This window comes from Juglans microcarpa x Juglans regia, chromosome 4S, assembly GCF_004785595.1.
Source record: "Juglans microcarpa x Juglans regia isolate MS1-56 chromosome 4S, Jm3101_v1.0, whole genome shotgun sequence".
In the NCBI taxonomy this organism is placed as follows: domain Eukaryota; kingdom Viridiplantae; phylum Streptophyta; class Magnoliopsida; order Fagales; family Juglandaceae; genus Juglans; species Juglans microcarpa x Juglans regia.
In genome coordinates this window covers 2,188,252-2,205,646 of record NC_054601.1, presented here as the reverse complement: position 1 = coordinate 2,205,646, position 17,395 = coordinate 2,188,252, and the positions used below count along the sequence as shown (strand labels likewise).

At 35.2% G+C, this 17,395-nt stretch overlaps 1 protein-coding gene across 6 annotated transcripts; it reads left to right on the top strand.

Moving 5' to 3' along the window:
* Positions 1-4,796: 4,796 nt before the first annotated feature.
* Positions 4,797-13,513, top strand: LOC121263593 (protein ANTI-SILENCING 1-like). Of its 6 annotated transcripts, none has more exons than XM_041166568.1 (13): positions 4,797-5,041; positions 5,862-6,265; positions 6,775-6,943; positions 7,101-8,017; positions 8,347-8,373; positions 9,615-9,707; positions 10,193-10,271; positions 10,402-10,507; positions 11,473-11,578; positions 11,690-11,806; positions 11,916-11,998; positions 12,130-12,217; positions 13,071-13,513. In XM_041166568.1, the coding sequence occupies exons 2-11, from the start codon at positions 5,906-5,908 to the stop codon at positions 11,964-11,966; spliced, it is 2,025 nt and encodes a 674-aa protein (XP_041022502.1). In that variant the 5' UTR covers positions 4,797-5,041; positions 5,862-5,905; the 3' UTR covers positions 11,967-11,998; positions 12,130-12,217; positions 13,071-13,513. The 6 variants fall into 6 exon arrangements, with proteins under 6 accessions (XP_041022502.1, XP_041022499.1, XP_041022501.1 ...); XM_041166565.1 differs by having other exon boundaries at positions 12,130-12,240; XM_041166564.1 differs by having other exon boundaries at positions 4,798-5,041; positions 5,829-6,265; positions 12,089-12,240.
* Positions 13,514-17,395: the final 3,882 nt, after the last annotated feature.

Below are 17,395 nucleotides of genomic sequence, written 5' to 3'. Positions count from 1 at the left end.
TTTCTGGTGGGCGTTCAATCTAGCTAGCTAGTACTGTATTTGCTCTGTATCAAGCCTTGACTAAGAACGTTGATGAAATGGTAACCATAACTAACAGGATTGATAAACCAGTAGATCCAGAGACCGTCTTGTTGCTACGTCATATGATAACTCTAGTTTCGTTACAAGAAAAATAATCTTTCTGCGACGTCTTAATTAAAAGGAAAAGAGATCACTCGGACTTGTACCGATGAACACTCTTCTCTCGTCGTCCCTAAGACATTAAGCGAGGTAATTGACAATAAGCTTCCCGTAACTTCTCAATATCAGCCCATGAAGATATTTCTATTATGCAGAGATTTTATCTTATTAAGGATTTGATTTTCATGACAATAATATACTTATAACATTATGTAATCTCCATGTAATTTATTAAATGAATAATAAAAATGACTTTCTTAAGTCTATTTTAGAGAGCGCTATTAATTATGTCTTTGTAGATTGTGTGACACCATTTCTCTTCTGTTTTTTATTACAATTTCATTACCCTTGATAGTTGGAAGAATCAAGCCACACTGGTGGCTTACCTCTCGTTGCTCGGACCAATTTCATCTACTAGTTAGCTTATTGTCGTCTCTCATTCTCTAGGAGATTTGGCTTGTAAGGAATAGCAAGATTCGAGTACATTCTCACTCTCTCATACCATCATTTTTAAGATCTCAATTGACTTATTTAAAGTTGTGTTTAGATGTTGAATTGAATTAAAATGATAAAATATTATTAAAATATTATTTTTTAATATTATTATTATTTTGAGATTTGAAAAAATTAAATTATTTATTATATTTTATATTAAAATTTAAAAAATTATAATAATAAATTAAAATGAATTTATGAAATAAACGATGTTCGTTTTCTTGCTCAATTCAAATGTTTCCACTCTTGCGTTTCTTCACATTTTTCGTGTAATAACCCAAAAAAAGGGCCCAACCCACGCCAAAAGGCCCAGCCCCATCCCACCCCTTCCTTCTCGTAAGTTCCCCCCTTCTCTACTCTCTCTCGCACACCCCCCTCCCCCACCTCCTCTCTCTCTCTCTCTCTCACTCACACACCCCACCCTCTTTCTCCGATTCTCTCTCTCAAGTCTCAACCCCCCATCATCTCGTCTCTCTCTTACCCTCCGTGTGTATATATATTTTTCTCTCTTTCTCTCTCTCTTTAATAATTTATTTATATATCTTTTCTCTAATTTCTTCTCAATTCATGTCCTTGCAACGTAATAACCTCCTCTCACAACCATCGGTTACTTGTTATATTATCACCACCACCAATAATATTAGGTAAATTCTTATCTCTCATAAATAGTATATTTAATTAATTTTAAATATAAAATTTGTTAATATTTAGTGTTGTAAATTGTTGAGAATACACTTAATTGATTATATTGTTAGGGTGTATTGAAGATAAATTTATTATTCAAGTATTAGTGATGGAATTAACTAGAATTAATTCATACTTATGTCACTATTATATGGTTGAGTGTAGGCCTCATTTACGTTAAAATAATAAGGGAATAAAGACTGATATTATAGGTGTAACCGGTTCGGTTTTAAACATATTTTAGAATCGAACCGGTATACATCAGTTTTAAGATTTGAAAAATCGATACCGTACCAGTTATATCTCTAAACCTGTACTTTCGATTTTATCGGTTAGGTTTGGATTTTCTGGTTTTAGTATAATATTAGTGGATTATATGGTTAGTATAACTATACTATAGTAATAGAGTGATATATAGTGGAATTATATAGTGATATAATGCTAGTATAACTACTAATACTATAGTGGTCTATATAATTATTTATATATAGTGGATTACTAATAGTATTACTGTTAGTATTACTATATATATATATATATAATAGTATCATATAGTGATATAATATTTGATTATATATGTTAATGATAATATGCTAGTGTCTAACTTATTTATATATTTGATTATATATGTTAGTGATAATATGATGGTTACATACACTTTTAATACGAGTGTGTATATGATCAAAGGTATACAAATATATTTATAAAAAAGAATATATATTATAATTTATTATGCTATAAAATGTATTTATCATTGATATATATATATAATTTATATTAATAACATATGATTTAATGTTCATGTTTAAGATTAAAAATTTATGTTATAAAATTAAAACTTTTAATGATAATGTTATATCAAATGTTATATTAAGATTTATAAGATTAATTTTATGTTATATTAAATGTTATATTAATTTTATGTTATTAGATTATTATTATACATAAATAATAGGATTTTAAAATTTAATGTTATAATAATTAGCAATTTAACATATAATATAAAATTATTTTACATTTAATTATATATAATATAAAAAATCATATAAAAATATTTTATATAATATAAAAAATAAAAAATATATATATAAACCAGTTTGATCTTTTGTTAGAAAAAAGAAAACCGAAACCTGACCGGTCTCGGTTGGTTTTGAAAAAAATGAAACCAGTACTGGACCGAATCGGTTACTGGCTCACTGATTTTTTTTTTACTCCTAACCAATATACGTGCTGTCCAGCAGCATGTTTGAAATCTAAAATTTTGGAGTTGATCAATTTTGAAGGATAATTTTTTAGAATAAGCCTAAATTCATGTTATTAATGATTGATTTTAAAGTTAAGTGAGATTATTTTTAGTGTAGGAGTTAACATAGTATAATAGTCTTGAAATAGGTTTTGAGTAACCATTGGCGAAGGAATATCGTGTGACTATTTTGACTATAAATCGAGGTATGAGGCTCTTTAATGGGTTTTTGCTAAAAAAATGGTTGGTTTTGTTTGGAATTCTACACTTGGGTATTATATTTCAAACTTCTGTAAATTTTAAATTTATACACATTCTTATGCTATTTCGACTTTACTTGTGGGATTTGTACAAATTTTGTAATGAATGGAATGTTTGATAAATGATACATGGCTTATTAAATTTAAAAGTTAAATGCAAGCATGATATTTATTATTGAACCAATGATGTGAATGTCTTTGCGACATGTTTAATGTCCCTTGTGGCGTAATGTCTTCATGGCATGATATATTTGTGGTATATTGATGCCCTTCGCGGCATGATGTCTTCATGGTATGATATCTTTGTGATATGTTAGTGATTTTCCTTTTATCATGTGGCTTTGAATATGATATTTGGCTGAACATGTTTGAGATAAATTTGTACTGCTCACATTATATTTTGATTGGAAATTTCTTCACTCTTTTATAGTCAAGAAAATTGCCAACTTTCACACCCCCATTAAATTGCTATTTACTGAGCACGTGGCAGCTCACAATTTCATTTAACATATTTTTCATAGTTGTAGAAAGCTAATTCTTTTGAGGTGATAGCTTTTGAGTGAAAGATTTCATAGTGAACTTGGTTTAATCACTTGAGGTTGGAAGTTTTGAGGTTTGATGATTTTGTTACTTGAAGATAATTTTGGTTATACAGAGAACTTTTTTTATAGTTATATCTTCGTAATTTTTATAGTTTTTGTCAGATTATCTGTATTATAATTATTTAGAATTTAATGGCTCTAATCTTACTTGTGAGTGTACTTTTGAGAATTATTGTATTATAGTTATGAATAGTTTAGAAGTTGTAAATTTGATATATATTTGTAAATAGGAATAAAGTTTTAAAAATATAAGCAAAAATTTGTCTGTTCATGATTTTGGGTTTGTAGCGTTACATCTCGGATCCATTCGTGCCAACAGGCTCACTTTGGTGAAGTCGTATCGCCCTCCTTCAAAGACTCTCAAATTAAACATTGATAGCGCTTCTAAAGGCAACCTGGGCCCTCCTGGTGGCGAGGGTATACTCAGATCCTCTAATTTCTTCATTATTAATATATTATTGGCTTCTCTTATTTTGTTGGCTTTGGTACAAATACTTTTACAGAATTATCAACTTTAAATTTTCGTTTTACTATCCGCTACCAGTTAAGCATTGATATTTTACAATTCAAGTATCATTTTCCTTTTAATTTCAAACGTATTTACGGGGAAGATAATGCTTTAGAGAAGAGAATAGCCTCACATCTTTTGGAGTCTTGCCAACACGGTAAATTTATTTTATCTAGTTCAATTGCCTAAACTTAGGTTTGGTCTGTCTTCTTTATTTTTTGTTTGGACCATTTGTAACTATTTTATTATAAATTCCCACTATTTATTTTCTTTAGGAGCTTGATTTTTGAGATTTTGGTTGTAATCCCATGTTCCCTTTATATAAGATATTTATTCACTATAAATGAGAGTTATTAATAAAAATTTAGGTACCGTACTATTCTGATATAAATTTTTATATAAGAATTTTTATATAAAATATAATAAATAATTCAACATTTTCAAATTTTAAAAAAATAATAATATTAGAAAATAATATATAATAATATTTTATATAACTTTTAACTTTTATCATAATTCATCTCATTTCAACTCACTATATAAATTTTATTTAAAAATAAAAGTTATTTAAAATACTAAAATAAAAAGGATTGGAGGACCTCGGTGCTGCAGCCTGGGTCTCGGTCACCAACCCGAGCAGCATTCGGGTTCTCCTACATATTGATTGGTGAGACCAAGAAACATCTATGAAACTTATTATTTTTTCAAATGATCTTTAATTTTTTATTTTTTAAAAAAGAATTAGAATAATTCATTGCAGTTCACCTGACATTTTAATAAATTTTTAGTGAATTTTTTAACGATATATTCATCAATTCCTGATTCGGCGACGGTATTTAATACTTGTTTTTCTCTCTCCTGGCGGTATTTAACATTTCTTGCTAAACTGCTGTATGCCAAAACGAAATCAGACACTATTAAAAAGTTCCGGAGAAAATACAGCCTTTTGCACAGAAACAAAATGGAACCCGGAACGGGGAGCTCGCCGTCGCTAGGGTTTTGAGGTTCACTTGAAGAAGAAATGTATAGGGCCTATTTTGTTAGTACTCGTCTCTCACTCTCCGAAACTGTAAGCTTTGCCCCCAATTCTTTTTCCCCTCCTATGCCTCCGTCTTCTTCTGTTTCCATTGCCCTTCTACATTGGCATTACTCTTCGTCCACTATTCTTGAGCTCGGGAGGCGCTGTTTCTTTTGATTTTTTTTTTTCAGGTGAAAATCTTCCGGATTGCTCCATTTATAGGGCTTTATGGTTCTTTTTAGGGGTTTATTTATTTTTTGGTCTTTCTTTGCCGGGGTTTAGTGGATACCTATTTTGTACTTTCAATTATTTTTGTGGAAAGAATGTATTTGTTTTCTTCAGGAATTCAAAGAATTTTCTTGGAAAGTATTTTCCATGGAAGTATCATCCGGTTAAGGGTACCGAACTATGATTAACACTCTAGATTTTCTGGGTATGCTTATAATTTATGGGATGAATATATTTTTCTGGGAGAGGTATCATGCAGTCATATGCTCATAAACCCGTTTGCGAGGTATCTATTTGTTTTGTTGGAATACGGTTCATTGCCGAGTTTAACCATGAAAAGAAAGATACCCATAAACCCGTTTCTGGGTATCTTGGTTTGGTGAATGCTCTGCGCATGGTTTGGGAATATTTATAATCTTTGTAGGAATTTGAATATACTAACACCTGGATTGAAACGATCTTTCTATTCTACTGATTTGTGTTTTGTTTTGAGAGTTAAGCTTGCACAAGTAGGACTATATGCATCTATCTTTACATTTAGAGTAGGTTTAATGTTTTGGTCCAATAGTTTCAGTTGTTGCTTCATGTGGACTTTTATATTGGAATGTAGGGTATTTCAAATACAGGAGTTTTTTTCCCTCGGGTATTTCTATTACTCTGATTGGAAAGGCAGACTGATATGAGAATATGGTGGAAGCAGACAGAGCTGAGGATCTTGGATTTAAATGGGGTAAAACGAAAGGACGTGGAAAGAAAGGAGTTGGTGAAAAACAGAAAATAGTCCTGTTTTACCAATCTTTTATTTATGATGGCGTGGAGTATGGTCTTTATGATTGCGTTTACATGTACAACGAAGTTGAACCTGAGCCTTATATTGGCAAGCTCGTAAAAATATGGGAAAACCCTGACAAGACAAAGAAAGTAAAGGTTTTATGGTTTTTTCGCCCTCGCGAAATTGCATATTATCTTGGGGCTGAAGACACAGCCGAAAATGAGTTGTTTTTGGCTTCGGGTGAAGGTGTAGGCCTTGCAAATATTAATCCATTGGTAATTATCCGGCATTTATCACTCTTTTTCCTGTATGTCCACTTTCTATTGCCTTAGTAGCGCTTCTGGGATGTAGCTGGTTCTGCTTCTAATGGTAGACAAATTTTCAGGCTGTACAGAATCTAATGTACTGTTATATATTAGAGAGGGCTGGTTTGTATTACTCGGAATTCTTTGTCTTTAGCTTTGAGGTTTTGGGGGTAAAAGTGGATTACCGTGCCAGGAAGATAACTGCAGGTCTTAATTTTTTTCTAGAAACAAAAAATTTTGGGGATTTTTGTTTAACAAGCAGTCAGTCAATCTTGGAATTTTGAATTGTAGATAAAATGCGTTTTTTTATTAGCACACTTCATAATTTTTTATCACGCGTCTCTGCAAAAGTTAATTTGGGGATTTTCTGATAATTTATAAGCTAATGACATAAAGAAATAAATTTATTGCCTCTGGAGGTGACTAGTACGTTTCAGCTTGTGAATCGGCCATTACTAATTTCTTATACAATAAATCAGGAAGCAATTGCTGGAAAGTGCAATGTTGTTTGCACTTCAACGGACAGTAGAAATCCACAACCTTCAGATGAAGATCTCCGAACTGCTGATTTTATATTTTACCGTGCCTTTGATGTTGGGCACTGCAAAATACTGGATAAGATGGAGGAGAAAGTTGCTGGGATTGAAGGTATTACTTTTTCTTTCTTTCTTTCTTTCTTTCTTGCTCTTTTTTTTTTTTTTTTTTTTTTGAATTCGTTTGGAGTCTTTTAGGTTCCAAATTAGTTGTTCATTGTCCTAATGTTTGATCAAGTTCTTATGTGTTCTTGGATTTGTAAATGTTGCAGCGAAACTTTTATTTAACAAAGTGGATGTTCAGAAGCCCGATGTTCTCCCGAAGCTTGATTCTGACCGGAAAGAAGTTGGTGGAAATGCTCTAGCAAGTAAGGAAACAGAGGTTCCTGCCAAGCAAAACCCATCTAATGAGCACATCAGTCTAAAGATTAATGGAGTTTCTACCAATGGTCTACAGAGAGAAAATGCTGATTCAAATGCTTCATTGGGTAAACAGAGATCTTCACTTGGAGAGAACCCTGCTTCTAGTTTAGGGGGAGAATTAGATGAAACAACTAAAATGAATGATAGAATGGAGAATATCTCTGGTGACAGGACCAATTTGGAATCTAAAACTGAAGAAAATTTAGACTTAAAAGCTTCGTATATTAATAAACAGAAATCTTCACTTAGAGAGCACCCTATTTCTAGCATAGGCGGAGAGTCGGAAATTGCCAACACTAACCGTAGACAGGAAAATATTTCGAGAGACAAGACTGCATTAAGGTCTGAAGCTGCTGTTAAGGAAGAGGGTCAAGTTGGTAATAATATTTGCAGAATTGAGGAGAAACTAAAATCTGCTCATGATCATTGTGAGCTAGAGGATAGGCCATCTAAGAAAGCAAAGTTTGATGGTTCTGTAAAAGTGCCTGCTGAAAAGAATGAGAGTAGTGTGAAGAAGTTAACCGTTGATTTGGATGGTAAAGATGCAAAGGCTTTAGCAACTGTAATTGCTTCTGAAGTTAAATCTAGACTTGAACTTGCTAAGGATTCGCAAGGGGCTGAAAAAGACCCCTCCAAGAAGTTGAAACCTGATGAGAAATCAAAACTTTCTTATGGGAAGTTGCCTCAAGCATCTCCTAGACAGTATCCAGATGAGGACAAAAAAATTGATCATAAAGTAATGGACATTACCCGAAGACCAGATGCTGTAAGTTGTATCCCTTTCTAATATAAAGTGTTTTGTTTCACATGATCCTGGGTTGAATAGATTTAGTTTCCTACTCAATATTCTGACTTGATGGGTATTTCAGAATGAGGTTATGAATTGTCTTTGTCATATATCCAAATATTTTGGTGTGTGTTTTTCTTTTTAAGTAAATGCATGGGTGTCAACGGTAGCCTTTGGATCCAGCAATACTATGTATGCCCCTTTAGCTCATCGAAGGATGTCTTTTAGTGCTGGCTTTGTTCCTTTTGTGACAAAGTTCTGTTCCTAACGAGATTTAGTTCTTATTTCTCATTTTCACTTGTTTACAGGATAAAAGCAGATGGTTTAGGGCATTTGTAAGTTGTTCTTTCTCTTTCCAATTGCATATCTCAATTTCACTTAATTATTCTCCATTTCCTTCAACATAAAATATTTTGAGCATTTTCTAATTATACAGAAAAGCCATAGAACATAAGTTGTTTTGGGGTCAAAATAAAAGGGTTTGCATGTTCCAAAGCCATAAAAGTTTTCTAAGCATCTCATTTTCACTTGTAACACCCACCGCTTTTCCTTTACGGTTCACCCCCAATCGACACCAACCCCACTAGAGCCCACCCCCTGCCAACGCTACCCCCAACCTACACAACCTAGCACCAGGGCTCGTTTGTTTTTACAACTCATCTCATCTCATCATTTTAACTTTCTCAAATTCCCACATAAAATAAAATAAAAAAATTCAACTTTTTTAAATTCCAAAACAAAAATAATATTAAAACAATATATTCTAATAATATTTTATTCAACTTTTAACTTTAATCTCAACTCATCTCATCTCATCTCATCTGCGAGAACAAATGAGGCTAACTCTCTTTCTTGAGTTCTTTGGTCACAATTTGCAGTGTTTTTCAGTTTGTTTGGTTCTGGTCACAATAGATAATTCTTTTGGCACCATCCAAATTATCAAAAACATTTTCAGCATAATTTTTTAGAGTCCCAAACAAGCATGGGAAAAATCGATTGGTTTCCTAAAAAGTGTTTCCAAAATCTGAAACTCTTTTACGCTGAAACAACACATAATTTAGGAGCATTAGAACTCTCTCTAGTACAAGGATTAAGCTACATCTGGGCCTATGCCGCGAAAGACTAGTCAAGGTTATAATTGGAACCCAATCATTATAAAGGATAAGACCTCTCTCTTAGGTAGTGTAGGATCTCAACTCCTGTACTCAATCCGAGATACATTCCCTCTTAAATTCCTGACATTCTGGTCAGGCCATTCCATCGTAGGTGATACGGCTCGAATTCCACATTTTTGTCTGGGGATCGACTTCAATACCATTTTGTGGCAACCTAAGGTAGCCCAGCACACTATTCTATATTCCAAAAAACTAGTCAAGATTATGATTGGAGCCTTTTGAAATCATTATAAAGGACAATAAAAAATCTCAATTCACCATCTCCTATACTCAATTCAAGGTATTATTAGAGAAACATGATTTAGCAGCATTAGAATCTGAAGTAGGATGGAGATGAGTTTAAATGTATTTTAAAGTGAGACAGTTCACACTAATCTATGAATTGTCTATCATATCTATAGCCTTGGGAAGACAGAATGAAAAGTGCTATTGAACAAGGAACATTGGTTCTTCTTCAAAATCTGGATCCAGCTTATACTTCAGCAGAAGTTGAGGTACTCCTGATTCTGGAGCCTTGTTTTTTTTAAAAAAAAAAATAGTTTATAGTTTCTTACTGTAATTATGATTTCTGTGGGTAGTATTGAAATCCTGCAGAAAAATGCACCTAATGCAGTTTACTTGGAAGAAGACTTTTCTTTTTTTGGGTTTGTGGAGGGACGGGGGTCTAGGAAAAATAGTTTAAGTGTTTTTTAATTGTGCCATCTCTAACCCTTAGGGGTTGGCTCAAGTGGTAAAGGCCTTGGGCTTGGAGGTATGCTCCCCCAGGTCTAAGGTTCAAATCCCCTTGGGTGCAAATAGTCTCTAGGGGCCATTAGACTGGAGGATTTTTCTCTTGAATTACCTGAGATACACTTGCGGGAAATTCCTTGCCGAGGGCTTGTGCACCCCCGGAATTAGTTGAGACGTTGTTCCTGGACAACCGGTGCCAATCAAAAAAAAAATTGTGCCATCTCGATAACCTAGGTTAACTGTTTACCAGGATATTGTTTGGCATGCCTTCAAGGAAAGTTGCAGAGCAAAGATGATTCAGCAAACTTCAATTTCAAGCCCTCACTGTGGTATGAAGAAATGTGCCCATTACTTCAATAATATTGTTAAACATCTAGGCCTGCTCAACACCCCCACCCCCACCTCCACCCCACCCCACCGCAGGTCATTTCTGTGTATATCTCAATCATGATATGGTAGTTATTGGTTTTGTAGGTCAAGCTTTTGCTATATTTAAAACAAGGGAAGCAGCAGAGATGGTTGTTAAAAAGTTAACCAAGGGCTGCCTATTGATATCGAATGGGAGGTATGTGTAAAACTAGGAATGAATCATTATGCATGATATCAACTAATTGGTGTTAACAATAGTCAAAAAATGTTTCCATCAATCATGATAATAATATTTCTTATGCTATAGCACTTTTTAGTTTCTTGTATGACCTTCTCCCTTTACATGCCGATACTTTGGAGAATTTACCATCTTCTCTACAACCAGCGTGTATGATGTGGACTTTTTGGCAATGGTTACTCTTGTTTTGTTCCTGATAACCTGTCATTGTGTTGTTATGAATGCACTTCTTGACCAGCTAGCCTTTATTGCTGTGACATGGCTGATTGTGATACCCCATATGGTAAGGATAAGGTTAGGTGGTGTATGGGATCCCATATTGCTTGGGAAGGAGAAGTTCTTGCTCTTTATAATGGTTCCAATAGGACTCCAATTGTATCATTGAGTAGTTCTTTTAGAGTATAGGTCATGTGGTTTGGGCCTTCCATTGGAGCGTTACAAATAGTATCAGAGCCTATCTCAACTAGAAATGTGGGACTTGAGTCATGCCACCAATGATGGACTGGCCTGATGAGGACGTCGATAATTTAAGGGAGGAGATTGTGATACCCCATATAACAATGATAAGGGTAGGTGGTGTATGAGATCCCATATTGCTTGGGAATGAGAAGTTCTTGCTCTTTATAATGGTTTCAATGGGGCTCTAATTGTATTATTGACTAGTCCTTTTGGATTATAGGCTATGTGGTTTAGGCCTTCCATTGGACATTACACTGCTTTCCAAGTTGCCCGGTCAGCAGGCTGTTTTGGCACCCGTGTGACTGCTTTTGAAAGATTATTTGCCCTCCTTGAATCTGCCCTATCAAGTCTCTTATTCCTGTCACCCTGTACTTTGATATTTGTATCTGAAACTAGCTCTTTATGTGTAGAGAATGCTTGCTTACTGATTTCTGCCCCTGCCCTCCCTTCTAAAAAACTTGCAGGCCTCTTGTTGGAAGTATTGGAAGTCCTTGCTTCCCAGAGAAGAATCCAACTTTTTTTGGCCATTTGGTTATTGACAAACTCAGACATCAGATGCCAAGGGAAATGGTGCAATTTTTTTACTCTCTCTCTCTCTCTCTCTCACACACACACACACACACACACTCTAAGACAAGACTTTCTGACTTATTTGTGTTTTGGGGTGGTTTTATTGGTCAGAGAGAAGCTGTATCTACTTCACATTGTTCTCAGCCAAACACAATTGAATATGATATGGCCATGGAATGGTGTTTACTTCAAGAAAGATCAGACCTCTCTTGGAAAAAGTTGTATAAGGTCTCAAACTGATTGAATATTTCTCCTTTAACTGTTGTATAGAAATTTTGCCATTGCTATGATATGCCTATTTCCTTTGCTGTTGTTTAACTGGGTGTTATTTCTTTAGCAACAAGGGGAGGAGTTGAAAAAGCTTAAGTCAAGCCTCAAGTCCAAATGAGAGCTAGTGGCTTTGTGTTCTTCCTCTTCTTGGTAAGTACTTCCAACACAAAAAGATCGTTCTTCCAAGAATCCTATAGTTGTTTAGTACTTGAATTTATTGGCTCTTGTTGTCCTGTACAGTACCTCTATTTTTGTTCATGCATTCTGAATCTCCTCATCAGGAGGCACCCCGAAACAATGGAATTCGTGTTCATGCCTTCATCTGTACAAGAAGTTGTTGAATCAGAGGGCTCCTACCATCTAATCAGTGAATATCAATAATTATTTCCTTTGTATGCTTCTTACCATTATGATCTTTCAAGTTTCTCATTTTAGTTAATTTTTCTTATAAAATAAAGTTAGTTACTTTCTTAGACAAGCTGGCAGCGTGCATGCTCTCAGCATCTAGTTCCTTTATATTGCCAAGTCTAAAGTTTGGCTAGAATAAAGTTAAAATAATAATACAATATTATATTTTTTATTTTTTTAAAATTTTTTTTTTGCAAATACAATTTATATATTTTTTAGATCTTCATGTTTTGTAGAAATAATGTGTCTACTCTATCAATTAGTAGAAATAATGTGCATGTCATGCATGTTTTACCATTCAAAGAGAGAGGGAAGTGATGAAATAATTAAATATTACTTTCCATTGTGAATAGTAGCTAGCCATGTTTGGAGAGGACTTAAGATTTACTATTCATCAAGTCTTAAGCTTTGGACCATTGGCTAGTCCAATGTGGAGGCTTTTTCTCACATCTAGCTAAAGTTTGGACTTGCATTGGCATTTGGCTAGTCCATTGCCAATGCTCTTAGCTGTCCTCAGAGTGAAGCATTCCGGAAGATGATTCCGGGTTGTTTGAGGTGCATCTGGAGAGAAAGAAAATGATCTGAGTTTTGAAGATAAGGAGGGAGCGGATCTTAAGGACTGATTTTTTAAAACACTTTTTTTTTTTTTTTTTTTGGTGTGGGTGATTTCTTAGAACACTTTCCCACTAGATAGTTGCTCCTTTCCGTGGTTCTATTTCTAGTTTTCAGGATTATACTTGGGCAACACCTTTCTTGAGAATTAATTAACATACCTGTTCAAGAAAATCTGAACATGCTTTTTTGTTTCTGGCAGGAAGAAGGTGGAGTGCGGATAATCAAAGCAGATGTCCAGTTTATCAGGATTGAGGCAAATTTTGAGCATAAGTAAATATTTTTTGAGGGCGATTCTAGGGGTTTGTAATTGCAGATCAAGCGCCTTGGCAACTTTTGGGGAAGCTAACTCATCACTTTCTATACCATCATGTGGATGATCATGGATGGTGTAAAACTCTATCCTGTCTGTATAAATATGTTCAGTAATCAGGGTGCATTGTCCCTAATTGCACCTTAATATCCTTTCCCACCAAGTTGCCTCCAATTTTCTGCAAAGAAAATATGAGGTTAATTATATAGTATTATATCGCCAGATTCAGATGTTTGAACTGCTAATTTTATACTTCATTGGGAAGAGATTGCCGATTTTCATATCTTTCAGTTTTCCCAAAAGAAAAATGATATTCGCCAGTTTAATGGAAAGTTGTTTTACATGCTGCAGCTCTTTTACATTAATGGAAAGTTGTTCTGTAATGACTCAGTTAAATCTGGTTTGTGTAATGGCTGTAGTGAATGCAGGATAGCATGGATTTGGAATTGAGAAATGAATGTAGATGATCTGTTTTTGAAAATGCTTGAGATGATTGAATAAGAAAAGAAAGATATAGGGTTCTTTGAGGGCCCCATAACCTCCAAAAGCTTCTATTCAGATTTGTTGATAATTGTTCAGATGCTTTTTTTTTTGTGAATTTCCTGATTCTAATACACACGCAGTACCTACCCAAAGCAATAATATATGGACACAAAATTCCGTACAAGGTTCTAGAACATATAAAGGAAAAGAACAAACAAAATGTTAGGGAGCTTGTTTTGGGCTCCCTTTTGTCCGCCCGATTGAGTTTTATTTTATTTTATTTTTTAGTTTTCATTTTGAGATTTTTTTATTTTTTTTTTCACATCATTTTTTAACACTTTTAAATATTTTTTAAAAAAGAAAAATTTACAATATTATTAAATAATATTTTCTTAATTACTAACTAAAAAAAAAAAAACTAAAAAAAAAAAAATTAAAAAACTCAATCGGGCTAAAAAAAAAGAGCTCGTTTTTCGGGCTCCCTAGCATTTCTCCTTTAACAATGGATAAAACGGTGCACTTTGGAATATTGAAATGTGCTTATATCTTCATGAAACAATGTGTTGCTCCTTACTGCTAGTGTGTTTTGATGTTTCAATCCAACACTTAACTCCATCGTGTCTTTACTCATCTACGAACCCTAACCCCCTTTGTGCTCCTTCTCTCTTCTCCATGGGGCCATAACAATCCTCCCCCGTTAAAGGACCTTGCTCACAAGGTGCAGGTAGAGGTCCTTCATCTTCGAGAATGGCTCCCAACTGTTGTTCTTCAAGGAAGCCCTGATCCATTTGATCAAGACTTCTATGATGGCTCTATCACCTTGCCGTTTCATACATCTGTTGACGATGCCCTCAGGCTCGGGTTGTATTTCCCCCTTTGTATTGATGGGTGGAAGTGTGGGAAGAAGGCAGATCTGGCTTCCTAGTTTACGTTTCGAGTAGGAAACGTGAAATATTGGATGAATGTGTGAGGTCACTGGAAAATTGAGCTTGTAGGATACTTTCCCAACCCTTTGTAGTACCTGGAATGGGCCATAAAATTTGGGCGATAACTTGGGGTTGTGGCGTGTCGCGATGGAACTCTGTCGATAGGGATGCAAGAGGAGGTAAACTCAATCTCCCTCTGTAAACTCATGTTCTAATCTTTTTTTTTTTTTTTTTATCCGCATAGAATTTCATTCTTTGTTGAGATTGCTGTAAGTTGTGTTGGAGTAGAGTCTTGATTTGGTCTCTTGTGATTAAATGTTGATCAATTGCTTCATTGAGTGTTGTCCCGGGAATATAAGAGTTGAGTCTTGGTGGTCATTAACCATATAAGGCCTCAAATGGGGAAATTTTGGTCGTAGTGTGGTATGATGAATTATACCATCATTCGGCCATTGGTAACCACTGTACCCAACCTTTAGGTTTAGCTCCAACATAACAACGTAAGTAGCTTTCCAGGATCTTGTTTAGGGCTTCAATCTAATCATTGGTTTGTGGATGGTAGACTGAACTGTAGTGTAACACAGATCCTAGCAACTGAAATAAAGTCTTCCAAAAAGTACTTAGAAAGATGGCATCACGATCTGAAAGAATAACCTTTGGCAGCCCATGTAATTTAAAAATTTCCTTAAAAAATAATTGTGCAACCCCTGCAGCTGTGTATGGGTGTGCCAAAACTACAAAATGATCATATTTGGTTAGTCTATCAATGACTACCAGTATTACACTGAACCATTGGGATTTAGGTAAACCCTCCACAAAGTCTAGTGAGATCTCTTTCCAAGCTTGTGAGGGAATTGGAAGGGGTTGGAGAAGACCGGGGGGTAAAGTGGTTTCAATTTTATTTACATGGCATATATCACATTCCCGAACCATGCGCTTGATGTCCTTCTTCATTCCTTGCCAATAAAAATATCTTTTTGCTCTTTGATATGTTTTCAAATAACCAGAGTGGCTTGCCTGGGGATCTGAGTGAATATAATTGAGAACCTTAGACTTGAATAAGGACTGAGGGTCAATGACCAACTTGCCATTTTTGAAGAGTAACCCTTGCCTCAAAATGTAGCTTTTAGGCCCCTGCTGACCTGTAATGAGTTGCTATACAATCACATTCAACTCGGGAGAGGCTGCATAGGTAGCTTTGAGTTCATCTATCCATGTAAGGGTGGGAAAAGTGAGAAGACCTAGAAATCTCCCTTGAATCAGATCTGGTTCATGCCTTCAAGAGAGGGCATCAACCACTTTATTTTCCCTCCCTTGCTTATACTGAATCGTAAAATCATAGCCCATTAATTTTGTGATCCATTTTTGCTGCTTAATCGTGCCCACCTTTTGTTCCAATAGATACTTGAGTGACTGTTGGTCAGCTTTAACAATGAAAGTCTGGCCTAATAAATAGGGTCTCCATTTGTGGACAGCCGTGACCAGAGCTAGGAGTTCTTTTTCATAGGTAGAAAGGGCCAAAGCTTTATCCTTCAATGCCTTGTTTAAATAAGCAATAGGTTGGCCCTCTTACATTAATACAGCCCCCACCCGACATCCACTTGCATCGCACTTAATAATGAATTTTTGTGAAAAGCTGGCAACCTTAGTACTAGTGGAGTAGAGACTACTGCCTTAAGTTTCAGAAAAGCCTCCTTATCATCCCAATGGAAAGAGTTCTTTCACAAAAGAGCTGTGAGTGGGGCTGCAATAAGGCCATAACCCCATATAAACTTACGATAGTACTCCGTCAAGCCTAGGAAGCCCCTCAAGGCTTTAGTATTAGCTGGAGCTGGCCACTCCATCATTCTTGTTACCTTCTTTGGGTCAATTTTAACACCCAATCCAGAAACAATGTGACCCAAATAATCAACCTCAGCTACCCCAAATTGACACTTGGACAGATTGGCAAACAAACAATGCGCATATAAGGTTTGTATGACTAGTTTAAGATGCCCAATGTGTTGTTCCATGGTGCGGCTGTACACCAAGATATTGTAAAAAAATACTAAGACAAATCTTCATAAATACGGCCTAAAAATTGTGTTCATTAGCCTTTGAAATGTGGAGGGTGCATGGGCTTACCAAAAACTCATAGTGTCCCTCATGAGTTCGTAAGGCCGTTTTAGGAATATTCTCGGGTACTATCCGTATTTGATGATAGTCATATCGGAGATCCAGCTTTGAGAACACCGCTGCCCCATGTAGTTCATCTAAGAGTTAGTCAATCAATGGAATGGGAAGCTTGTCCTTAACCGTTTCCTGGTTTAGTGCCCGATAGTCGACACATAAGCGCCAACTCCCATCAACTTTTTGGACCAATAAAATAGGTGATGAAAAAGGACTAGAGCTTGGTCTAATGACACCTGTCATAAGTAATTCGGCCATTATTTTTTTTATTTCTGACCTTTGGTAGAAAGGGTATCAATAAAGCTGTGTAGAAATGAGACTAGTACCCTCATTGAGGACAATGCGATGGTCATGAAACCTCACGGGTGGCAACCCAATGGGCTCATAAAAAACATGTTTAAAAGCTGATAAGACTTGTTTAATTCCTGGATGTTGCACCTCATTAGTCACTGATGCAGGTTGGGCTTGTAATTGTAGGATTAAACCTTTTCATTTGCAACAAGAGTTGATAAACAGTTTGTGACAATTAGAGAATAAAGTGTCTTGCAATTGAAGGCCCTTAAACATAATTGTTTTACCCTCCCACTGAAATTGCATATGTAGGGCAAAAAAATTCCAATTTATGGACTTGAGGGA